The sequence below is a fragment of the Poecilia mexicana genome, unplaced genomic scaffold (assembly GCF_051168715.1).
Source record: "Poecilia mexicana isolate PSO_F unplaced genomic scaffold, ASM5116871v1 scaffold_10, whole genome shotgun sequence".
In the NCBI taxonomy this organism is placed as follows: domain Eukaryota; kingdom Metazoa; phylum Chordata; class Actinopteri; order Cyprinodontiformes; family Poeciliidae; genus Poecilia; species Poecilia mexicana.
Window position 1 is genome coordinate 6,391,578 of NW_028263379.1, and position 26,037 is coordinate 6,417,614.

General features: G+C 38.1%; 2 protein-coding genes across 7 annotated transcripts in view; one reads left to right on the forward strand and one right to left on the reverse strand.

The window, feature by feature from the left end:
* Positions 1-2,601: 2,601 nt before the first annotated feature.
* On the reverse strand, positions 2,602-7,569 carry spmip2 (sperm microtubule inner protein 2). The gene is made up of 4 exons (XM_014981974.2): positions 7,506-7,569; positions 6,113-6,342; positions 5,829-5,887; positions 2,602-2,650 (listed from the first exon to the last, which is right to left on the reverse strand). The coding sequence occupies exons 1-4, from the start codon at positions 7,567-7,569 to the stop codon at positions 2,602-2,604; spliced, it is 402 nt and encodes a 133-aa protein (XP_014837460.2).
* A 1,122-nt stretch (positions 7,570-8,691) lies between these two features.
* Positions 8,692-26,037, forward strand: part of rapgef2b (Rap guanine nucleotide exchange factor 2b) — a 103,155-nt gene continuing 85,809 nt past the window's right edge. For all 6 annotated transcript variants that reach the window (XM_088009362.1, XM_088009366.1, XM_088009363.1 and 3 more), the window contains exon 1: positions 8,692-9,487. In XM_088009362.1, the coding sequence (XP_087865488.1) occupies positions 9,419-9,487 (69 nt within the window). In that variant the 5' untranslated portion in view covers positions 8,692-9,418. The remainder of the gene's footprint in view (positions 9,488-26,037) is intronic.

The window sequence follows — 26,037 nt, forward strand, 5'->3', positions numbered from 1 at the left end:
AATTTTAAATTATTTTCACTTTTGTGGTCAACAAAAAATTTAATTTGAAGTAATTTTATTTTCTTGATTGAAAATGTTCCTCAACTTGCTCCGGTAAATACGCGAATTTGTGACGTCATCTCCTTGTTGTGGGAGGGCCGTAAATTTGCAACATTGGACAAACAATAACACGAGAAATGTTAAAAGTCACAATGTCTCATCAATTTATGTCTATTAAATCCAACAGGACTTTATTCTTCTATTTTTTTTTTTTTGTTAGTTTTGTTTTTGTAGAGAGAAAAATACTTGAGATGAGACCTTTGGAATGGCTTAACTACCTTCAAAGACCACTGGTGCAATGTTCCCATCACTGCTGAAGGAGCATCAGTTGATCTCCTTCTCCATTATTTCCTCATTCATGAATAAGACCCAGTGAAAAATAAACTCCATCTAAACTCCCAGTCCACTTCATACTGGGTTGGGAAAGTCAGTGAAAGATGTAGATCACAGTTTGATGAAGCCAACAGAAACACATGTGCAAAATGGAGAAACTAGATCCTAATGCCACCAAAATGGATCCTCACAAGACTTTAGCTGCACCTAGAAATTCTGTCTGTTAAGGTTATCTAGACCAGTGTTTTTCAACCTTTTTTGAGCCAAGGTACACTTTTTTAATTGAAAAAATCACGAGGCACACCACCAACCAAAAATGTAAACCAAGGTACTCTGTAGCCGCCTATACTACATATATAGTCATTCTTATCAAAGTGTCTTGAATAGGAATCAAATAAACACAAAAATGTATTTTTATCACATTTTACTTATTTCAAAATGCACGTAACATGTCCACTTCAAAAATATATTTGAACAGTGTCACAACACTGTGGTATTAAATTTAAAGAAGTTGTAGAAAACTTCAAAGTGTTTTACAAACTAACCCACAAGCATTATTTAAGCTGTAATACAGAAAATCATTCTTATTCTGAAAGAAGCAATAATATTTGGGGAAAATTTCACTGTTACAATATGAAGATTTGCATGTACAAAATGTCAATATCTGTATATTTTACCCATCTAGTGTGAAACCTATGCATATTTGGATGAAAACAGCTGATTTCCTGGCAGAAATTGAAGAAAGACAAAGTTCTTCCTCAACAGCTCTCAGTCTCTCTCTGGTTTCAGTTTTTATAGTAACCAGGCTTGAGAAGCTCACTTCACACAGACATGTTGAGGGAAATGGACCCATGTTCTTTCCAACTACTGCTGAGCTTCACTGTCTTTTCCATCACTGTCGTTAGTCTTGCTAGATACGATGCTCTCACCGCTACCTGTAACATTCATGCATCACTGATTATCTTGTTTTAATGTAAAATGCTCTGTACCTACTGCCATCTAGTGGTTAAAAAATACATGATTTACGTCACTAGCCACTACTAACCATGGTTTCGTTCACGCCGAGTTTAAGTGCAGCGGCTCTATTTCCCTCCTGTAGTGGCAGCTCGACAGCCCTCGACTTAAAAGCTGCATCATATGAGTTTGAAAACATTTCTCCGTCGTGCCTGCTGCTAGCATGTGGTTGTTCTAAATGAAAAGTAACGCGTTCTTCTTTGATTTACAATTTTGACTTCTAATGATTCACTTCCTGCTAGAGAGCCCCCCGGTGGTTGAAGAAAAATACACAGAAAAGCTGCACCGGGCTACAATCCGCATGGTTCAAAGTTTAGGAAAAAAGAAGCAGCTTATAGTCCGGAAAATACGGTACCATAGGTGAAATTGGATCATTTCCACGGCACACCTGACGATCACTCACGGCACACTAGTGTGCCGCGGAACAGTGGTTGAAAAACACTGATCTAGACAATCAGTGGCAAGAGCAACCTTGACAAAGTCAGGCTCTCACCAAAGATGATCCCGACTTAGTCCCTCAGAACTTCCCAAAAGACATGGTTAAACTCCTTTTCCATGTCCGCAAACTCCTGTAAACTTATTGGGTGAACTCCCTTGCACCCACCAATTAAAGAAGATTAATTGACACATTTCAACACATTTCGTCATAAGATGCCCTCAGGTGGTGGCAGAGTATGTCCAACTCCACTGAAGCACTGATGTCATCCGCTTGGGTCATAGTGTGGAAATTTATGGTTTTTCAGGTGCCAAAGAACTTGTTCTGTTATCTACAGCAGACATAAGGGGATGTGATTGCTGGGCCCTGGGGATGGATTAACAGGTGCTTATCAAATGATCTAAAATGTGTGACAAAGGACCTCTGAAAAACAACACCAACTTGAAGTCAATGTCATTTCTGTAGGTGAAGTCCGATTTGAGGAATTATTTCTATTGTTCAAATTTTGACAATTTCAGGCCTTTTCTTGGCTAGTTTATGTGATCAGTAATGTATAAACCTCAGATTTCATAGATATAGTAATAATATTATATGAACACAGCCACAAACTTGCCATGAGCTTTCAGATGTGTGGAATTTTTTTCTTACATCATCTGATTGTTAATAATGCCACTTTCACATACAAGTTGAAGGGTGTGGATAGAGTCAACTCTTTATACTGAGTAGGAGATGTTTATTCAAACTCTCTGTGGGCGGTGGAATACCATCTGCTGTTTGCCCTAATTGTTTTTGGAAAACTTGACTTTTTCTGAGTCATCAATGTTCCTTCTGAAAGAAAGACAGACAGGAAACCATTGGAGGGTACAGGAAACAAGAGATACAATGCATTTGTTGAATAGCATGAATAGTTTTAATGTTTATCAACAGGGCAGAGTAGTTTTTATTCTTTTTGTTTGCTCAAAGTCACATATTTGTCATTTCTAATGGACATTTATTATGATCCTAGGAATTTACATTTTCTCTTGTGTTATCCCATTAATATAACTTTTCAATATAGGCAAGTTTTTCATTATTATTATTATGCTTGGCAAAATCTCCAAAACCAAATCAATACAAACTTCAGCCCATGCAGATTTTGATTTTTTACTTTTGTCTTTACCTGTTTTTTCTCTCCTATTTTTACCATTGCACTGAATCACTGTACAAACATTTTTCTTTTTAAGGCCACATAAGTCTGACCTCTGGCTCTTTCACCCATAAAAAATACTATGACTGCCTTCACACCTGATTTAAACTGACTTAGTCTCCAAGTTTGTTGACAGCTTTTTGAACGTCTTTAGCATGCAGCACAGTTAGAAACCTCACGACAATCTGAAGGCAACCATGACCCAATAAAACATGTTGGCCTTAGTACAAGGCAGAGTTTTATCTCTACTGCTTTCATAACTATGCTACTATCACAGGTACTACATCTGCACCAGGTTATTTCTTATTGACCTCTGATTTTGCTACATATGTGAGGTTTCTGCACATTCACAATCAGTCTTTGTACAAATATTAAGTTGGAAGCATTGCAATAATTCTAAGGAGCCAATAAATGGATACTTATTAAGCCAGTCATCTCCATATTTTACTGAATTTCTGTTTCTTAAAATGACAACATGGCAAATGTTCTTCAACCTTCTTAGTGATAATTTGGATCATATTTAAATTCTATTTATGGATCTCTTTGAAGAGAAATTGGTCACTTTTTCAAGTGAAAACCATGTGAACAAATACTGAAAAATTCAGACCAACAGAACTCTTTTACTTTTGATCCTTCACATTATTTCAAGTTCATTCATTATTAATGAAAAAATAACTTGAATCTCATCAACCATTATCTCTGTCATCTTTGTTTTCCCACAGTTTCTTCTTCAATGATTTATCCCATTGTTTCGCTACATCAGTCTTACATATAATGTATTTCTCTATTTGAGTTTCCTGCTTTTGTGTTTTTAGTGATATCCTTTATTGCTTCACACAAAGATTAATGTGCTGCAAAACTGTGCAAACCTATTTGGGAACAAGAAAGAGAGTCATTTTTCAGAGCTTAATATCAGAGATACATAAATGAAAGATGGGAATACTCACCCATTAGTGGCAAAATTTTAAAAGAGAAATCCATCAAATATCCAACAGAACAAATGTAACACTCTTCAAGGTTTCTAACAAAACCAGTCGGATGAAAAAAACAACTATAGAAACACAGAACACTCTGTCCATCATCATCCTTCAGCTGTGCTGCCAGCAAGGGTTCTGATCAGAGTAAATGTGTCACAATCTTCCATAGATAAAGTTAATACAAGAGCCCCACTAGAAATATGTCTAAATACTGAAAAAAATAGATTTTGTATATTAAAGACCATGCATCTTTACACATTAGTTTTCACATTTTATTTATTTTCTTTCAACTCTACAGAAAATCCATTGAATGGGATGCATCTCAATAAACTGGAATATATGTAAACTCAAATTAATCATATTCACTACACAGAGTAAAATATTTCAAATGTTTATCGATATTGAGATATAAACAACTCTCAGTTACCCAAAACCCATATTCTCAGATAATTTGAATAGTACATAAAAAAATAAAAGATTTTAAATACAGGAATAAAAATCCATTGCCCTGACCACTTGGTCAGGGATTTTGATGCTTGAATAACTGCATTATTGCACTACAGGTTCTGCACAAATGTTCAGGGAGCCCATGTTAATCTAAGAGAGGCCTTCAGGTCATCTACATTGTTGAATCTGGTCTCATCTTCCTTCTCACAATACTCCATAGATCCTTTGTGGGTTTGTTGGCCAATCAAATCCAGTGATACCATGGCAACAGAAGCAGATAACAGTACTTCTGGTAATCTGAGCAGGTGCCAAGGTTTCTCATGAAGTCAGCATCTCCTTAAAGCTTGGACCTATTTAACCTGATGTACTTTATAATCTTCTCAAGGTTTTCTGTGTTGTTTGTGCTTTACATATTTTCCTTCCACTCAATTTTCCATGAACATGCTTAGTTACAACATTCTAATCAAAAAGCCAGCTTCTTTAAAGATGACTTTCTTGGGGAGTGTGTCAATGACGGTCTCCAGAACAACTGTAAAGTCAGGCCAGCATGCCTAGGTGGGCCCCATGTGGGGAAAAGGAGGGCAGACTATATGGGTCCCATATGGGTTTGTCCGCGGGTTCCACGATGGCCCCACATGGGTTTGCCCATGTAGGGCCAGAGCCCACATGGGCCCTGCATGGGCCCTATATGGTGGTGGCCCACATTGGTTTGTCTATTTAGGGCCCATGTAGCGCCCCTGTGGGCTGTGGCCCTACATGGGCAAACCCATGTGGGGCCATTGTGGAACCCGCGGACAAACCCATATGGGACCCATATATCAACCCTCCTTTCCCCCACATGGGTCCCACCTAGGCATGCTGGCTGCTATTATAGCATTATAGCTATTGCAGTATTACTAATATGTTTTGTTTGTACTATTCAAATTTTAGGGAAATTTTATTTTATTAGCTATGAGCCAACACATTGAATCTTTATTATTTATTAACAGTTCTTTTTTAACTTGAATTACTGAAATAAAAAGTTAACTTTTCAATGTTATTTTAATTTATTGTGATATACCTGTACTATTCCGCCATTACTCAAGTAGAATCTCTTCAAGTTATGCCTCCCAACATACAAAACATAAATGCCATTGCATTTCATGAATATTTTTTTGTAATATGAAAAATGTAAAATGTAAATAAACTCTCCAGACGGTTTGGCGGCTGGGTGTCCAAGTCCGTTCTGGCTGATTTCGTGTCCATGGCTTGAGGCGCTGTGTGTTCTCATTAAAGTGGACATGTTGCATTATGGATGAGGAAGCAGGTAACATGCAATCCAGCTAGCTCAACACTGTTCAAACATCATGTACATATATCATGTTTATGTGTTTCAAATGGACAAATTGGGACCTACTGGTTCATCTGAAACTTCTGAGTGACTCTGTCCTCCAGTGTTTGCCTAATGTCAGTTTTCTGTCAAAAAATAAAACATAGTGAAGTTTTAATTATCTTGGATCAGGATCCAGACTTGATAAATAATCCATGTGCCAGTCCTGCCTTGTTATAGAGAAAATAAATTCATATTTCATTATCTCCGTCTGTTCCTCACAATAAAGCTGAGTGTTTTTTTTTTTTCCACATCAAAGTTTATGCCTCAACCTTCTCATTAGAATCAGCTCCACAAGGTCATGTTTATACCTTAATTTGCATGTTGCTGAGGAGCCTGTCTCCATTCAACAGCTGGTTATACTGCCATCCCCAGCCCACCTCACCCACAAAGCTCTGCCTGGGCACAGGCGGTGGAGCGTCAGGAGCAGCTCGGCATAAATAACTTAGATCACTGGTGGCCTCGGGAGAAGTGGCACCCACACCAATGTAGAGGGGGAAATAATTCGATCTTGGTCTGTAGTCTCCAATTCCACCTGGACCTGGAGAGAGTTCGAAGTTGTGAGGAATGAAATTGCGTCCTACTTGTGATTTGTGATCAATGGTGCCTGTGGTTGCATTAAGCTGAATGGGACAAACAGGCAGATTAGCTATAAGACTTCAAATGATTTCATTATTAAAGGCAACAAAAGCATGCCTCTACGTAAAAGTATAATTGCACCCTTTGCTAAATCATGAATAAATTATGAAAAAATCACTCCAAGAATGCATCAACAACTCATCCAGGTCACAAAATACCCCAGAACAGGGACCATCAACCGTCACCCAGTCCTCCTAATCAAAATTTGTCTGAGGTAAATTAAATTTGTTTAATAAGGACCAATTAAAAAAAACAATTGCTAAATCAAAGGAGCAGAGCCATGTTTTTGTTTTTAGGTTGTTCAAAATATAAAACTTTTACAAAAGGTGACAAACATATTTTCTTGACTTTTATATGCATGTACGTTGTCTAAAAAAGCACACACTCTGAAAACTTATACGAATAAACTGAGGAAACAAAAATATAATCTTTGCATCACTTGCTGAATTCTGTTGTAGAAACCACAATCAGAGATTGCATAAGAAACAAACAAACAAACAAACAAACAAACAAACAAAAATCGCCCTGCTAAATATATTCAGTTTTATCAGCTTAGGAAAACACTTCTTCCTTATCATTTTGGCCAAAGCTATCAGAAGTCCAGAGCTCCAAATTGTAGAACATCTGGATAACTACAGGCTTTACTTGCCCCATTTAATCTCAGAGTTTATGGTTCAACATTAAGAAAGCGAAACAAAATGAAATTTTCATTCTTGAAAATCCTCCAAAGTTGCTGAATTAAGACAATTCTGTGTAGAAGAGAAGGCCATAATTCCTTCACAGTGGTTTAAAACACTGAGGGTGGACCAACCTGTTATTGGGTTGAGGTTGGCATTATTTTTTAAAGACTGCATTAACACTGCATTTTGTACTACTCAGTTTGTAAACTGTCCTTTAAAACTTCCTTTCAATCATTTGAGTGCTTAAAATCCATGTTATTTATTAATTTATTAGACTATGTCATCTGACAGCTACATCAGAATTGCTTTAATTTAATTTTTAGCTTTTTAGAGTCTCAGCTGAAGGAAACACAACAAAGGCACATTGTGATTTAGATTTTCCTACCTGTGAAAAGGATCCTCTGCCCATACCGTATCTCACCTGAGTTTTTGTTACTGTTCTGCATCATTTCTAACTTATTGGAGCTTAGAAAGAGCTTTCTAATCCCCCTGATCAACTGACAACATGAACCCAACAGTGCTGTCCATGGGGTTATGCCTGGTTGTAATACAACCAGCGGTTGTCATGGTGCCACTGCCTGCGGCCTACTTACACTCTACAACCAGGAAACCTACATTATCTACTCAGCTATGCCCTTTTCTAAATATCTGTAATATTATTCATACAAATAGATTTGCATGTGGAGAGAGAGGCACATCAGACAGTCTCATACATACTTAACTATTGTACACCATTCAAAAGAAGTAGTTTTTGAAAGGTAAACATATTTACGACCTTTAAACTTCCGAAAAGAAAGTTAAAGTGTGAAGATGTCTAATTTTGATTGGCTGGAAAAATTATCTAACCTGGGGTTTCTTTTTAATAAATATACATTCCTAAATGTGAGCTTTTAATGATTCATTTGTGTTTTGGCATTTTACTTAATTGTATTTAAATCATTTAATTTATATGTTACAATAAACGTGTTGGACTTCCTAGTCTTTCGTGGAGTTTGGAGGAGTTATGTATGCCATAGTTCTTTACATTTAGCCCTGTAATTTCCGACAACGTCACTTGGTGGCGCCAAAGCACTACCTTTCCCACATTAACATCCCTCACTCAGTCCTTTGTTGAATGGACTCGCCCATAATAAGCCTCCTCCATGTTACTAAATCCTTGTCAAGTCAAATAGAGATGACGATGGATTTGGAGGAAACAGAATTTTCTCCCTGTCTAAATAATATCAATAGGGAATAAACCGAACTGAAAATTATTACAGAGTTTTCTTTTGTGAGTTTTTACATCTAGTTTTATTTGTATATCTCCGTTTGATAAGTTAATTGCAAAATGACCATTGTGCCAATACAACATTTTACAAGTACAGTATCCCTAAAAAGAGCCTGAAACAACCCAGCAAACAACAAAGAACAAACGGAAACATCATGCAGAATTTTTTTAAAATGTTCCTATTCCATTTCATTGTTTTAACTTGCTTCTGTCTCGTGTAATCTATATGAGAGCATTAAATGTATATTTAATTATTTTTTTACTTGAAAACTTAAGTACAGTTATAATATATATATATATATATATATATATATATATATATTTTTTTTTTTTTTTTTTTTTTTTTTTTTGCAGAACTTTATTTTGAAAATCGCACAAGGAAGTAGTATTCCTAACTCCTTCGGACTTGATGTCGTATGTCAGTCACCATGGTGGTGGCATACAACAGAACACGGCGAACGGTGGTGTGCCATTTCTCACTTTTAGTTGTCTGTAAACGCGAATAAAATGAGTTTTCTCAGTGAACACAAGGAGTTTTGACCTTTTCGTGATGGACGCCATGTTGTTGCTGTCTGGTTAGCTTGTAGCCGTTAGCTTTCCTTTTGTTTACCGGATCCTTTATGGAATTTCTTCCCGTCGCCAGCAGAATGCTGAGGAGACAAGGAATATCTTCACGTAACGCTGGCTTCAACGGTGGGACTTTAGGTTTGGCAGTTTGAAAATAACTCAAAGAGACTGTTTGAAACATTTTTTAATTTAAATAAGTTTAAATAGTCGGTGGCAGCGGGGACCGCTGTTGGCAGCCGGTTTCGGGTTGGGCAGCAGAGAGGGACAGACACCCCGAGGAGACCGCTCGGCTGTCTGGCTCCAGTCGTGGCCTGGCTTGGGGCACTCCCAGCTCCGGACCACAGCCAACAAGAATAAAGTACAACAAAACAGAGGCCTACGTCTGTGCATATACATCGCCTCTGGATTCCTATAAAGTGATTTTCAAGAATAAGAAACTGCGCTACACGCCGCCTTCCAAGACAATGGCGTCTTATGTGGATAACCGCTTTCGGCAGGCTGTGATGATGAATCCGTCTGAACGGACGCAACAGGTCAGTGGGAGAAAGGATTTACTACATTGTACTGCAAATTAAATCTGTCGTGCTTATTTCTGGAAGTCTATTGCAACATCTCGACACTGCAGCGCCCGGATCTGCAACAGTTTAACAATGTTTCTGTGTGCAACTGTTGCCATGCAGTTGGTTCCTGCTAGGTACGGCTGCATCCCTCTTTAAGCCCCTTATCAGCTCAGATAATCGGGTACACTTAACTTACAACAGGAACTGCAACGACCGTGGGAATCCAACCCGCATGCATGCGTGTGCATCGTGGTTTTAGGTCGCTGCGGTGTGCAGGCATTGCACCCTCAAGTTCACCCCATGCGGTATACATCAGTATGGTGGCCTCTAATGTTTTCGATGTTCCTCTGCCTCCATAAAGCATCCCAGCATGCCAAATTCTGCACAAACCTGTTAATGACCATTTAATATAAATCAGATGCGGCAGAACATGCAGGACAGTGAGCCACTAGGACCAGGAATAGGGACCGAAGCGTCACAACACAATATGAAACAACAGCAAGCAACGCGAGATTGTTCGATTTACACCATAAGACACGAATCCTTTCTTTGTTTACATACAAAACTTCACCAGGCTCATACAATTGGACTAAAAGTTTTTGCGTGCTGTGTACTCTACTGTGTTTGTATTTGTTGTGATGCACAGAAATAGAAGCATGTAATTTGTTATTTACATTTCCATCGAAAAATATAGATATGCAAGGTTACTGTGTCTGGATGGCTCAGCCTTTATTATGCCATAACTCTGTTCTTGAGAAACATTCCCATTTAAAATAGACACTTACTTCAAGAAGTGTGATTTGTACTGTACACAGTAACTGCATTCAATCATATTTTCAAAGTTTCTGATTTTATTGACGTTCTTGTGACGCAAAAGAAGCGGAGAAAATGATATCTAAAAATAACATTTTTAGATATTGTGTTTTTTTTAAAAATTTGATTTAATTTGATCAAAGTTCTTATCTTACGTTTTTCACTATAAATGATAAGCGATATGATAAATACCCATTCTTAATTCCCAGTGTTATGAACATGCATTTTACATTGTCATGCACAATTTAGTCTCACGGCAGCAGATGTCACAATGGACACTAATGTCATTACGAAAATGCTAAATGACAGAATGATGGAAAGAAGGAAGGAAGAAATGGGGATAAATCACAAGTGATGATGTCATTGCAATATTTGCCAATATTATTGTTCTTCCAAAATATTGTAATATAGTTCAGATCTGGAATAAAGCAATGCTTTGTTTTTCTGACACTCATTGCTCTTTACTCCTCTTCTCACATCTCTGTGTCTACGTTTGGATCCCTCTCCTTGAAGCTCCTGAACTTGCAGATATTACGGGTATTGACTTTGATCTACCCGGGCACCCGTACATAAGCTTGCATTAATATTAATTTTTTTCTGATTTACCTCTATTATAGGTCAAACATAAATGTATTCTAGCTGTAAAAAATGACATCTGGTTGGCATAGACCTTTCGCGTAAGAGGCAATCAATACAATAACACTTAAACTGGGGGTTACCGATGGAGGCAAACCCTTTGCGTCTCTGTGAATAACAGTGTCATTGCTGGCTTGTTAACTGCCCCAGGCCGATGGTATTTACAGCTTTTTTGCAAGCTGTAAATTAAGTGGATGAGAGATGCCAGCGTACTGAGGATTGGGGAAAAGGAAATCGCTGCCATTAGAGTTTTATGATGAAGCAACTGCAGAGAATATTTTCATTTACAGCCGATCAGTAGGGTTTGCATTCAGTCGGCTTGTGGAATAAAGATAAGAAACTCTGAGATTTGGTTAGAAATGTTGGAGTCAGCTGCATTGGATATATATATTTTAAGAATTTAACTTTTTTCTGGCAGCCAAGTTTTGAGGATTTATCTCTGCATGATGTGCCAGTTCAGTTTGAGAGGTTCTTTACCTGCCAAACATGTGTGAAGGAGTTAAATCGTCAACATATGTTTGCTTGAAAATTCGGAGAGAAACACTTAAATTCAGGGTTTCTATGGAGTCTGGAAAATTATGAAATTTGATTTAAAATATCTTTCTGGTTATAGAAATAAAAAGGAGTATTTCAAATATTTGTATAGTTCTCCTTTTTATAAAGTTTAGCATTCATCCAAACATTTTTCTGTTGAGTTATCCATTTGTCAATTCATATGTTTTCTGATTTTCAGTTTGTCCGTTTCTGTCCAGTTTCTGGTTTTACCAAATTAGTATTTAAATGAGTGTCTGCAGTATAAGTTCATTATGTTGCGATTTAAGACTTATGCTCTAAACAACCCACGTTGTGCAAAGATGCAGAAAATATTTGCGGAAGTCTCTGAAGAAAACAGAAAAAAAGGAAAATAAATCTGCAGGAAGGCAGCTCTCTGCATGCTTGTCATTTTGCATTTATGATCCACATAATTTTTCACCCTCAGAATAAAAGCCTCTGCCGAAAGCCAAGTTATTTCCAGCTGTATCTTTGTGTTATTGCAGATCACGCCATTCTGACACAATATTGGTGTTGAGTGTTTTTCATTCCTGTGTGTTATTCATGTGTGGAGTGGCTGCAGCGCCTCAAACGGGTTTATCCTAATGGTGCTGGCAGGACCTCTCTGTCAGGATTAGCCAACTGATGCAGGGATCTGTCTTTATCTGTGAAGACTCACCGCAGCGAGGCTTGACCCCGAGCCTCACGCTGGTGTCACATGGCAGGTTAAATAACTGACCACTTGACAGTTTGTGTTCTCGCACTTTATCCGTTTTCTTTTTTGTGATTATAGGGTGGGATGTTGGATATTTTAGGCACAGAGGGAAGAACAGAAAAAGGAGGTTGACATAATTTTTCTGCAGAGCGCTGCTGCGCGTTCTGCGTTACTCTGTCAGTTGTAATGCAAATTACGCAAACCGGACGTGATGGTTTTAGGTTTCATGGCTGCTTTGTGTCTACACTTACTGATATGTTGCAGAGAAATTGAGACTTTTGGCTGTGAGAGATTTGAATAAAATCTGAAAGATGTGCAGCAGTTCTTAGAATACTTCAGCTGGTCACTGCACTTTCTGCAGATTCTGAGTTCTCTTTGAGATCTTCAATATAAAAAGGCATAAAAGTGACACTTTTAACTCAGCATTTTTGCCACAAGACCTCATACATCCTTTACATCAGGAAACGTGGGGGCCTCATTCCATGTAAGACTGTAAAACTGTGTGTTTTTTTTTTACTGGTCGTCTTAAACAAATAGAAGATAATTAGGGAGCTGACATTCTAAATTGGTTTGAGCATCAGTTCCCTCATCAGCTCCGCAGCGACCTGGTAGTGAGTTTAGTTGGGGTTTGTCGGTCCACAGACTCAATCAACTAAGGGTGTTTTCATACCTGATAGTCTGGTTGACTCGCTTCCCACTCGGGACCAAAATTCAACATTTGTTCTATTTTCAGCTGCTGCAGTTCATTATCAAACTGCACTGTGTGAAATAAGGGGAACTGATTGAAAAACCTGTTCATTTTCTGTCTGCTCATTCAAACAACACATTCTTATGGAGATTTTAAACTTTTAAAATTACTGCACTTTATGTGCACTGGCTGCTGACGACCCGTCTGTTTGTCTTTAAGGTCAAAACCAACAGTCTTTGTTTCAGAGACAATGAGATTTTCCACTTGTGACCGACCGCTCAACACATACTGTTTTGTTTTTTATTGCATTGTTTTACAGAGACTGAACACTAGTTTTGTTATAAAGATCTTGTTTTTTATTTCAATGCAACAAAAAGTCACAATTTTCGAGGGGGAGGGGATAAAGCATCATGCTTTTCCCTCAGCAGGGGGAGGACCGTAGATGTTCACAGCTTGGCTTTATTTATCAACGGGGACATATCTGGATGCAAGAGCGGCATCTCTGCTCTTCTTCAGCCAGGTGGCAAAGCCAAAGGGCACAAACAACAAACCGCCCCCCGCTGCAGTGACCCTGGTTCACGGCCACAGAGCTGCAGGGACACGCCGCCTACTTTACATTGTTTCCACATACTCTGGGGAAAGAGCAGGAGATCAGTGGCGGCTCGCTGCGACCAAACTGGAAAAAAGAAGACAAGTTGGAAAGTTTCATCTAAGAAAATAGCAGCTTTTGACACTGAACTAAGACATTGTTAATGCAGCTAAGTTGCAATTTATTAATGAAATTCTAAGCATTTGGCTGATAATTTTAAAGATATGAAAGTGAGCAACTAGTTTCTATTTTTGGGTTCTCTTTATTTGTTGGGTTTGCGAAAAAACAACAACAAAATCCCACATAACTTTAAAAATGCCATAAATTATGTAATCAGAATGTAGTTATGTTTAATAAGAGGTAATGAACTCTTATTAAATAGGCCTGTACATGACGGAGGCGCTTCGCTGGTTGAGATGATTGATGGCGGCGTTGTTCCTCAGCATCCTGCTCCGTACAGTCAGGAAGAGGAAAAGCACCAGGATGTCTTGTGAACCTTTTACAGGAAGAGTGCCTCCAACGCTTTCGCTCCAAAGCAGCCTTTCTGTTTTATTGATTTTTTTTAAGTTTCTTTTTTGTTTTGTGAGTTGCTTCCTATTTTTGTTCTGGTGTCATAATCATCTGAACATCTGTTTGAAAACCTTCCTGACTGAGTTTCTAGGGCAGGGCTCTTTAAGCGCAGTAAAAAAAAAAAAAACAGAGTCCATTTTTCTTCCTGGCAACTAAAGACTTGTTAATTCTCCAAAAGTCTGATCCAACCGGTATATTTAGCTGCCACTTGCCTTGGCGTTTGTAGAGCTGAAGTGATGTCACATGTTATTTCTGAGTGGAAAGTTGAGAGCATGTGCAGACTGAAGTAGTTACACACTGCCGAGTCTCAGTGACGTATTCCTCTGAGCCTAAATATGGGGGAAAGTTTCAGGAAGGGAAAAAACAAACATGAGTCATCAGGGATGCCCAAACAGAAAATGAGCAGAGCTTCAGACGAGCTTATTTCAAACAATATTTGTTCTGTAATTGCAGTAGGACTGGATGCTGCTCAGTGGATTGACTCTTCAGGAAGCATCTAATGAATTAAACTAATACTGTTTGATAATTATTACATTATTAGTCATTTAAGTCTGCTTTAAAGTAGGAATATGCGATCCATAAATGTTTCCCTTTGCTGAAACTCAAACGAATGTTTGTGCAGAGCTGGAGGCAAGCTAATAAGGAAACATAGATCAGTTGTAGTTGCTGCAAATGGACCTGAACCTGCTGTAGTTTGACCTGTAGCTCATTTATTACAAGTCCTGTACAAAAACCAGCTAAAGTTCTGTTGGCTAAAAACAGCATTGGTTTTGTTGCAATGACAGATATTTTACATCCCATTTTCATAAATGTTTTAATTTTGATTTTTGAATACGTTGTCCTATCAAATGGGTTTTAACCGATTTCTAATCAAGAACTCAAAATTATAATGCACAAGTCTACTTTTTATTGAAATGTTTAAAGAAAAATGAAATGACCTTCTTAAAAAGAACTCATGGTCAATGGTCTATCTTGGCTTCTGCAACACAAATGATGCTATAAAAATACAGCAAAATCTTTCAGGTTTTGGAAACCAGGTATAAAACCCAAACCAAGGTATTTATTTTCTTTCTACAGGACCCATTCAAAATGAATGTGATTTTTTTTTGTTTTTTAGGTTTTGTGGTGCTACTGTAGAAATACTTGCAAGAAATTTTGCCTTCACTTCCAAAACCTACATATGAAGACAGAGAGAGCAGTCAGTGGTCCACAACTGGCAGTTCTTTTTTTCCTCCTGAATCCTAGCAGTGCTACCAAAAGTGTGCTCTGCCTGACTGTTGTCTTGAAACATATCTGAGAAGATTAAGTTGCTATTTCTCCTTGAGTCATGATGACTTCACACTTGAGGTACTCTGTAGGATTATTGTTTTAGCATGTTAATCCTTTTGCATAAAAAAATATAAAAATGTTCTCTCAATAACTTTGTTGTTACAGTAAGAATTAGTTCCTTAGTTATAAGTTTCCAGTTTATTCATCTCATTGTTCTGTTAGTAATTCTTGACTCGTTTTAAGTCGGACATAAAGTGTTTAAGGCGGATGCTTCCTCAGGAGGTCCATGTAGAGAGAAGTGTTTATGCTGCAGAAGAGTCTGATTTCCTTCAAATACTTCATGTTTCTTATACAACAATAGAGGGTCAGAGAAAGTTAATGCAACATAGTCCAGTTCCCCCCGTGTTGGTTGCTCTTAATGCTTTTTCTTTTTGCTCTTTGCGTGTAATGAGGGCTTTTTGCAGGTTGCGCTCATGCAGCGGCTGCTTTGATCAGCTGGTTGCACCATTCTGTTGCAGCTCACAGCTTGTGTGCAGGTGCCTGAAGCTCGACTGGTTTCCTCCATGATCCGTCAGTGGTCACATTGTTCCCGTGCTTTTTATCTGCAAGATAAGCTTCAGGCGTGGCTTCAGGGTCACTATGCACAGTGTAACCCACAGAATCACACTCTCTACTTAGAAATGTACGTTTTAGGTTCCCATGATAACATTCCTCTGGGTTTTTTTTCTCGCACTAAACAAAACATATCTGGAGAGTAAATTCCTCCAGCTTTCCCAGCAGGAGGATACGGCCGTCAGTCCGCTGAGTGACCACAGCCTTTACATAACCTAACCCCTGACCTCTTGCCTTGGATTTTTATTAACAACCACAAGAAAAGATCACTTAAACACCAGTTTTTTATGCTGTTCTGGTATTTAAAGGGGACCAATTCACATTTTTCAGGTTTTGTACTTCTATTTGGGTTTCTACTGTTTCTATAAATAGCCACAGTGCTGAAAAGAACCACACAGACTTTTTTTTTGGTAATAAATCCGATGTCTAGAAAATGAGTGGTTTCAAAAACCTCCCAAATGTAATGTTACAAATCAGCAACCTAGAAACCCTAGCAAAGTCCAGCCTGTTAACCAAGCAACCACAGCCTAGCAAAGCCCATCACCTAGCAACCCAAGCTGAGCTCCAGCACGTTTGGTTAGCTGGTTTTACTGTTGTTTGTGCTGTACAATGGCAAGTTTAGTTGTTAACTTACTATCCAGAAACCACATGTTGCATTTTTGTTGGTTGTGCATAAGGCTCTACTTCTGCTTTTCAAAGATGTATGGTTTCATAACTGCGCATCTGTTCACAGCTATTTTTTTGTGCGAGTGTAAACATTGAGTTGGGGGCGTGGCCAACACCAGCCTATTAGGATTTTAAGTGACAGGGGCACTAAAACAGCTCATTCTGAAAGGAGAACTGAGCAAACTAAAATCTCATTATCTAATGATTTTGTACAAAAAATGTAATGAGCTTCTTTTTGTTTAGCCCATAGATCTATCCTAGCGTGTTTAGGAAACATAGTAGGTCACCTTTATGCCTCTGAATCTGAAGTAGAACTCTGAATTTTATTTTGAGCCACCTCTTGATCAGTAGTGGTAGTATTATTGTTCTTTGATTGAATTTATTGTTATCCTTGGTCCTAGACAGTACAGGCCCACTCTGCTGTGTAATCCACTGTAATCCTGCCTCACGGTGGACTGCTCAGGCGTGACATGGATCAGAGGGAGAGCTGATTAATTTGCCTGATTATAGATCTCTTAAATCCCGTTACGCAGGTTCTACATGTAGTTACTACTTGTTTACACTATTTGGAAAAATGGTGCTTAATGATATTTGGTTTGGCATGACAGGATCCAGGGCAGTACTTATGGTGAGGATGTTTAAGTACACAAAGCTTATCTAGAATCAGTGAAATGAAAATATATTTTCTTGTTAGATCTTTTATCTATGTAAAAAGTAAACCAAAAAGGAGAGATGCACCGATCAGGCTGATTCTGATGCTGAGAAAAATGATGCATAAGTGAGAAAAAAATGTTTACTTTAAATGGTGAAAGTTATTTTTGATGCACTAGATGAAAAGAGGGAAAATTGTCCACTTCCTGTCTGTGGTCAACTGATTGATGCATCTTCACCACAAACGATTAACCAGCCTTTCATGCAGCCACATTTTATGCAGCTGGATTCTGGGTGTACATTTTTCAGAATTGTATTTTAGGTTGTGCATATAATTTATTGGTTTGCAAAGGTTTGTCACATCTTAGTAGTAATTTAGTGAAAGAGGAGTGAGGCCAGGGCTAACAGATTGGTGCAGCTCCTGCATGCATGTCTCTGCTCAGCTGCAGATCTTCTCCAAGCAGCTCACAGCTGTCTGTGTGGGAAACATGGAAGACACCAGACACACAAAAATTACCATTAAAACAAAACATCTTCTGAAAGTTTTGTCTGGGTTCCATGAACAAGACTGAAAACTGTTAAAGCAGAATTACAAGCTGGCGGCTGTTAGCCGAAAAAGGTTTTTAATGGGAAAGAGAACATAAAGAGTGATTTACATCAACTCTGACCCAACAGTGAACAAGAAAAATAGAGACACGAAGAACATTTTAAAAAAAATCTTTTTCAAAATGTCTTTCTCTTTCTCACTGTTTTTTCAATGTCACATGCTGCTTTTATTTTAATTATGTGAAGCACTTTGAAATGCCTTGCTGCTGAAATGTGCTATACAAATAAAATTTGATTGATTGATGATTGATTTATTTCCCTTATAAAATAATGATGAGGAGAAAAGATAAACTCAGTGAGTTTTGGCTTGAACTTGAATTTTTATGTATGGATAAAGAAGATTAATAAATATTAATTAAAATAATATTATTTTTTAAAGAAAGTTTTAGAGCTTAACAGAAAATAAATCCTGTAAATTTTACACAGGAGTACCAGAATGGCTGATCAATACTTTGTCGAAACCTTCCGGTTGTTGCCGGTGTCCCCTGGCTTGAATACTTGAGACTTTCTCTATACATACCTATTTTAATAGTTCAAACATATCTAGTCCAAATATGACTGGATAGGCATTAATATACAGAGTGGCAACCACTTCAACGCCACTGCAGAAGCTAACATTTACAGTCTTCCTTACTGCTACTTGGGGTACAGACAATCAGTGGAAAGTAAAATGAATGGCGCTGATTGTCTGTTTTAGGAAGCTAAAATCATACATTTCAACTTCCCAAGCTGCATTTTCTCTTGAATCTTTTAAATATGATGCACGGCAGTACAACCAGTGTAAACAGCAGCGCATGTTGAGAAAGGACAGGAAGTTTCTGACATGTGATGACAGATTAAAAGATGAAAAGCTTTTTGCAATAACTTGTGACTTGGTTCTATGAAGCTGTGAAGATTCCAGTGATTAATGCGGCCTGTTGAGCCTTATGAGGTGCAGCGCTGCTCGTAGGCAGGTTTTTACTCGTCATGAGGCTCCATAAGAGCCGATTCATTCTTCTAGCAGCAGGAGCAACGGCAGCTGTCTGCTGAAGGAGGCTGCTCTGCACCAGCAGCTGTTGAGTTTGCCCTGCAGGAATATCTGGAGTGCTACATGTTCACTTTCCTCATTTATAAATCAGTGATCAGTGTCGTTCCACTTCCTGCATGTAGCAGAGCGAGCTGGTGTACCGTATCTGTACCGTTGAAATCTTATCTTGGTAATTGGCCCTGGAGGGTTTGTCTGACCCGAGGCTGGTCACGTTTCCCACCTCACAACATTTTCCCCCAGTTACCCACTCGAGGGGAAACGTTCATTCACTTCCAGGACTTGAACCTAATCTGATTCATGTTGGAATGCTTGACAGTTTCTTCCCACTTCCTGCTTTGGGGATGAAGGGCCGTAATTATCCCAACAGCAACTCCAATTATCTTCCTAACATTTCTGAAAGCAGATCCCTAGAATGCTAGTCGGGAATTTTTTTTTTGGAGTCTTGATCCAGAAAACTTTGCACTGTAAGGATCTATTCTGGAACAGAACCTCGTGAGATATTTACTGGAATGATGCAACATTAGCAGCCCAGAAAACATCCATTTGAGTCTGCTGACAGTGTGGTATGTGCACCATTCCAGCTGTAGTTTTTCTCTAAATGATGTCAGTTCATGTATTAGATGGTATTATCTTCTTGGCGCCTTAGAGCTTCTCCTTGGTTGACCTTTTATGATGCCAAATGTTTTCCCATGCTTCCCTCTGCTTTTCTACGAATCACCTTTGCTGTAATGAATATTTTGATCTCCTTATGCATCATTCAACCTTGATGCAGGAAAGACAAAGAATCAGAAATACGATTACGTAATACTGCATTAACCTTGTGTAGAGCTAAAGCCCGGCAGCCTTCTTAAAGTGGCATTAGCTTGTTTGCGATTGAGTAATTTGATTAGTAGACGCGGGATTGAAAAGTTTAGAGAGGGAAACAGTCTGAGCGATTCAACAGGACACTATCAGCTCAAATCAAAACCACACAGTCCTGTTTCTACAAGTCTGCTGGTTTAAAAAGAAAAAAACCCTGAAGGAGGTGGAGCCTTGACATAGTTGCATCATACATGCTGCTAATCAGACGCTCTGCTGGGAATGAGTGGTTGTAATACTCGCCATGACTGAGTCAAAACTCGGAGGAAAAAATAGAAAAATGGCCAATAAGCAGAAGTTATTCTGATTTCATTTTAGATTCTCGATATAACAGTAGTTAAAAATAATATGCTTTTCTTCAGATCACCGGATTTTGATCTAATTGAAATAAAAAATTTAATTATTTCTGTTGATAAAACTTTTTAGGCCTGCAACAATAAATTATTTTAATAATCAATTGTTCTAATACAGTGGTGTCCAAAGTTGGTCCTTGAGGCCCGGCATCCTGCATGTCTTGCTTCTCTCCCTGGTGGTAGTAACAACATTTTCAGCATGTCAATGTTCTTCTTAGGCCTTCTAACAAATCATCATTTGATCCAGGTGCGTTAAACCAGGGAAAGAACTAAAACATTCAGGATGCCGGCCCTCCAGGACCGACTTTGGGGACCACTGTTCTAATCAATAAATAAATAAAATTGGCACATTCTGCAGATTTTTTCATTTAACCACTTTAACCAAGGGACACGAGCTGCGAATTAGCTTGTGCTAAAGCACTTGGATGCAAACAAGACACTTCTGTTCTGTTCAGTTTGTCTGTGTTGATGTCTGTCCCTGTCAAATAAACTTAAATTAATTAATTTAATTCAATCAATCAAACAAAACAATCAAATTTTGTTTGTACAGCACATTTCAGCAACAAGGCATTTCAAAGTGCTTTCCATCATAAAAACACAAAAATACGAAGTCATGCAACAAAGAATCAACAATCAAGGCATTAAATCAGGTGCCATTGTTAAATTCTTAATTGATTGTTCAAAAGCATTAATTAAAAACATCTTGTTTTTTTAAAACAAAATATTGTTTTTAAAAATACAGTAAAAGATGTAAATAACACATAATTCTGATCTTTTAAAAATAAGAAAATAAACATCTTATTTCCTAAAATGCAGAAATAGGAATCCATTAGTGTACGTTTCTTCATAGATGCATCTGCAGCTAAAGAATCATGAAAAGCTCAGACCTTTCTGCTTGACTTAACATCAATTCAGTGTAGCGGATCTGTTGACTATGTGTTTATAACCAGGTAGAACAAATTTACAGGAAAATGTTTGTTTTTTTTACTGACTTTTCAATTGTTCCATGAATGTGTAACACTAAAATAAAGACAAATTCCCCAAAATATTTTTTGTGCAAAAAAATCTAATAAAAAATGTCATCCATTTGAATAAATTATATTTTTTTCAAGATGATATTAGATGAAATACATTAAAACCTACTTGTATGTATTTTTCTTTGTTTTCCTGCTGAGCAGGTTTTCATCTTTTTGACCAGATGAAATTCTCAAATCCCTATGATCAGTTCATTTTAACACCAAAAACAAACGTATTGGTTGTTCATGATGTGCTGTGCAAGCAGATTTTCTTACATCATCTTGTGCTCTGTCCTTGTTCCTCCAAGATGCCATTCGTAGCATTTCCAGCTGTTACAATACATCTGCAGCAAAGAATTTCCTGCTGTGGAGAGCATATGTTAGCTATGAACACAGAGAAAGTTTCCACTAACTAACCTTTGCATCAGTTATCAATGCAACCTAAGCTAAATCATTGATAATGGTAATAAACCTGCACACAGATAAAAATTCATAAATATAAAGCCCAGCCATATGGAAGTAGATCTTCCAGTGAAACAAAAGGGAAGGGAAAAGTGAGGACTTAAGTCACCATGATTGTTTTGGGAAACATCCTCAGGACGTAGTCTGAAATCCCCATCCGTCTGGAGCGGAGGCCTATTTCAGGCGAGGCGAAGTGAAAGGCTTTGGGTGGGATCATGGGGCAACTCTGTAAACAGGAAACTTCCATTCAAGCCCTAATCAGCTTGGTTTAAATCAGTGCTACAGTGTGCACTGCATGGTAAACAAAAGAACGCTACAGTCGTTTTGTGAGCTGTGCAACATTTACAAACTGAGGAGGGTTTCTAGTAGTGCGTTGAGTGGAAGAAAATAAGTGCAGTTACTCTTCTTAATGTCACACAAATATGGGACGGAAACATGGGTGATATTTTTATAGATTTATCAATGGATCAGTAGTTTTATTCCACAGAAATTTAAAAGAACAAAAGCATAAAACCACTTATCCGGCAATTCCACATGAGCCAAATAGAAAGTGTTCAAGTTCAAAAGGAAGCCACAAGAAGTCCAGTTTAAAGTTTGTGACGAAGGAGACAGAGCAAGCATTTAGAAGAAGATACTCTGGTCAGAACATTTAGGCATACATGCCTCACCCTTAACTCTTTATCCTCATGGTGAAACATGGTGGTGGCAGCATCATGTGGTGGGGATGGTTTTCTTCAGCAGCTGCAGAGAAACTGTCAGAGTTGATGGACAGGTGAGTTGAGCTAAATTCAGGAAAATCCTAGAAAAAGCTGATAATTTTACAATTTGGAAAACTTGGCTAACGCTAATTACCATAGGACCACCAGAGAAAAGGTTTTTAGGAAATTATTACACCAAAATAAAACCATATTTAATTTCAATTTTAATGTCAAAAGATTATGAAAGCACAAATATTTGTATAAAATGATAATTGGCATGCTTCGTCTTCTGCAGAGGTGCTGGACATTCAATTTGCTGTAAGAGCCACTGAGTATTACCAAGCGATATTATGTGTTCTCTTAAAGACTTTCACCAGTGTGTTTACAGAGTTGGGTGTGTATTTTTTTGTCCTGTGCTCTAAAATAGTAATAGTTTTGTGAGAACAAAACTAGAGTAACTCCCAAGCAAGCTGCAGTGTCCCTCCAGTGAGCGGGGAGTGTTTGTGGCCTTCGGGGTTTGAAATAAAAACTCTTGCATGAAAGTGGCTCCAGCAGGACGGAAAGCTTTCCCCGACTGTTCCCTAGCAACCAGATGCAGGAGTGGCATTGTAATTCTGCAATTATTTCATGCAGCAGGCCATAGGACAAAGCAGCAGAGATGTAAAAGATTGATTATTGTATTCAATAAATATTTTAGATTCAGCTGGGGGAGTCTGAGGATTAATGTCTCTGTTCTTCAGGAAACGCAGCTAATTGATGCTTCAGCTGAACAGAATTGAATCCGAGCAGCGAGGAACCTGGGTTCTGTTCTCCCTTTGTGTTAAACTTTAGGATTTCATTAGCAGCTCTCCTCCAGGCTTTGGCTCCTTTTTGTGTCAAGTTAATTGGACAGCAGCAGAGGGAGGGAGGTGATGCGGGAGCCTCTTGGGGTCCTTTTGGCCACCAAGCGAGCGATTAGCCCCGGGAAGATTAAAGCACATCTCCATCCCACTTCATCCACCCTTACCCTTTCTTCTTGTTTTTCCTTTGAGCTCTCATGAATCGATCTTTATATATGACGTTGCGTAACTTTGCGATTATTGCAGCACACCTCTTTGAGGGCTTTGTCTGAAAGAGATGGGGCGGGTTTCATTTGGCCGGACGTTTGGCGTTTTTCCCGGGAAAAGGACCCTCTAGGTTGAGGTTCAGTGACGGAACAAAGAGATTCCTTTGTGTCCAGTATTGCTGTGTGTCCGGCATTGAATCCTCACTGAGCTGTTGTTGTGGTTAGAGATTCTAAAATAAGACAAGATTTTAATTAAGATCATTAACCCTAATTACGCAGAGACAATTACATTGTTTTGTTTTATCATCTTTTTTTTATTATTATTGTTGTTCTAATTATATAATATAAATTAAGATGGTTTAAGTAACTAAACCATCTCAATTTTGCCTGTATTTAACAAACAGTTGAAGTAAAACATTGTCATGTGTTGAATGTACGAACAGTTATTTAGTAAACTTGAAAATTGATGCCCATTAAATCTCTTACAAACATGTTTTTCTGATTATTCTGTCAATGTAGCTAGTGTAATTGTTGGATACATTTGGAATTCTCCTGAACAATAACTAATATTCTTTATTTCATAAAACAAAAATACATAAACATTTGAACTTTGACATATAAATTGTATCTATAAAGTGCCACTTGGAGCATAATAATCCTCCCAAATAATCTTTTTAACCAACTGTATTCACACATAAATCCCTGGGTATTCAAAATGCTAAATATGAGGAGAAGAAATTGGAGAATTGCTGGGTGATGCTTTGTCATACTAATAATTTTTACCATAAATATGACAAAAACAATATTGTAATAAAGTTTTAGAAAGTATTTAGAAACTCATCAATCTTCTTTTCATATGTTGTGTGTTTGTGTAAGCACCACACAAACACACCAAAACAAATACTGTTCTGAAAGTAAAAGGTACCTTTTATCAAAGAGGTCAACTTAAAACAAAAGTTATGTAAGTATTGTGTTTGTACTGGTAAACGGCACACAAGAATTGCATTCAATCATGTGTTCAAATATTGATAGTTAGTCATACTCTTGATGGATCTACACTGAAAAATAACTCAAACTGCAAAAGTAATAATCTCACTATATAGTCATTATTTGGATTTGTAAATGTCTAATTAAATTGCAGTGGACTGCCAACTATTCATAGACATTTCTAGGTAAGACTCCAATTTCTTTTTATCTCAGCCCATTTGATGGTGATTCTGATACTTTGTGACCTTGTTTGGTTTGAAACTGTTGGTCTGTCAGAGCCAACCAGTGACTGACACACCCAGACACACTCCACACCTCTGCAGATGTAGTTTTATCCACATGAGCCGGTTATGGTGTAGATACTCTAAGGATCCATACAGAATCAGCATCGCAGCCATCCTTTTTCTGTGCACACCTTATCCAGCTTGTGGACACAAACTGCCAGCACCTACTGCTTGTTGTGGTGTTTATGGTCAGTTCTGTACAGAGGCTGGCTTTGAACAGGCTGTGGCCAGTAACCGTGGTAACGAAGTGTGCCAGCAGGCTGCTTGCTTGATGTTGCTGCATGTCTGTATTAGTGACAACAAAGAGCCTCTGCTGGGACCCAGGAGGACCCCAACTGTGACCAAACATCCCCCACTTTGTTCCACGAGCTTCAGGTGTTTATAGATGGATTGTTCATTTTATTCTGCTTTAGCTTTTAATAAGTACAACACAGCCCCGTAGATATCTGATTTTCACTGGTGTTATGTTTTATTTGCTACTTTCAGGAAAAACTTGGAATGTTTCTTTGTTTTATATTGACTACGCTTCACTGAGTCAGCAGTGATAATTAAATAGCTGTAGCAGCCTGCTTGCTGCAGGGATAATGGTAACAACTTGCCAGACAGAGGCAGTAAAGTTTGTCCTTCATCGTAGATGAACTTATCTTGTTTTTACCTACAAGGACAGGAGTAGAGTATTTTGTCCTGGCAGTTTTTGCTGCAGCTTCAGAATATGCATATGGAAGCTCTTGTACTGTTTCCCCTTTTATTCTGTTATACTGATTAGTCTGTTATTTAACAAAATATTCTTTCAGGTTCTGGTTGTTCCATAAGTTCTGGACACAAGATGTTTGAACTTGTACCTGAACTTTGTAGCTTTGAAGAATCGCTGTGAATTGTTCTATTCATCCCTTTTTTTCCACATTTTGTCACACTAAAAACACAAATACATTTTTTTAGGACAAGATTGTTGTGATAAAGCTACAAAAACTTCTGCATAGTCCTCTCCGTCCTCCGCTATCGGGGTCATCAGGCGGGATCATAAAGAGTAGTCTGAGTGTGTCCAAGTGACCGTATCAGCAGGAGCTGTTTTCTGTGATTGTAATTCAGTGTTTCTTCCAATTCTCCTCTGGCTGTCAGTCCTCTCTCCTGGCAGAGCAAAAGACAGTGGCTGTCTTTTCAGACTTTGGAGGTAGATCAGTTTTACATGTAAGTATTGGACAATCACCAATCTTCCAAAATTAAGGAAATCTGTGCACCCCTTGTGAAAATCTTTACATTTTCAGAGGATTTGCAATCACAGCTCCTACAGTTTTTGTGTATTCCCTTAACCTGTTTGAAAATGTTCCCTTGTCAAGGGGTACAAAGCTGTTTCCTTCGCTTTGCCCCTTGCAATTGTAGAGCCATTAGCGAACATTAAATAGAAATCAGCTTATACTGAGATTAAATTACACACGGGTAAACTCCA

Excerpts from the sequence above, each read along its gene's own strand:
- spmip2 (XM_014981974.2), bottom strand. The coding sequence starts at position 7,569 with ATGATGCAGAACAGTAACAAAAACTCAGGTGAGATACGGTATGGGCAG. Across the intron at positions 5,888-6,112 it reads TCAGCAACATGCAAATTAAG|AAAACTGACATTAGGCAAAC; the intron begins GTATAAACATGA and ends ATTTTTTGACAG. Across the intron at positions 2,651-5,828 it reads CAGAAGTTTCAGATGAACCA|AAGGAACATTGATGACTCAG; the intron begins GTAGGTCCCAAT and ends TCTTTCTTTCAG.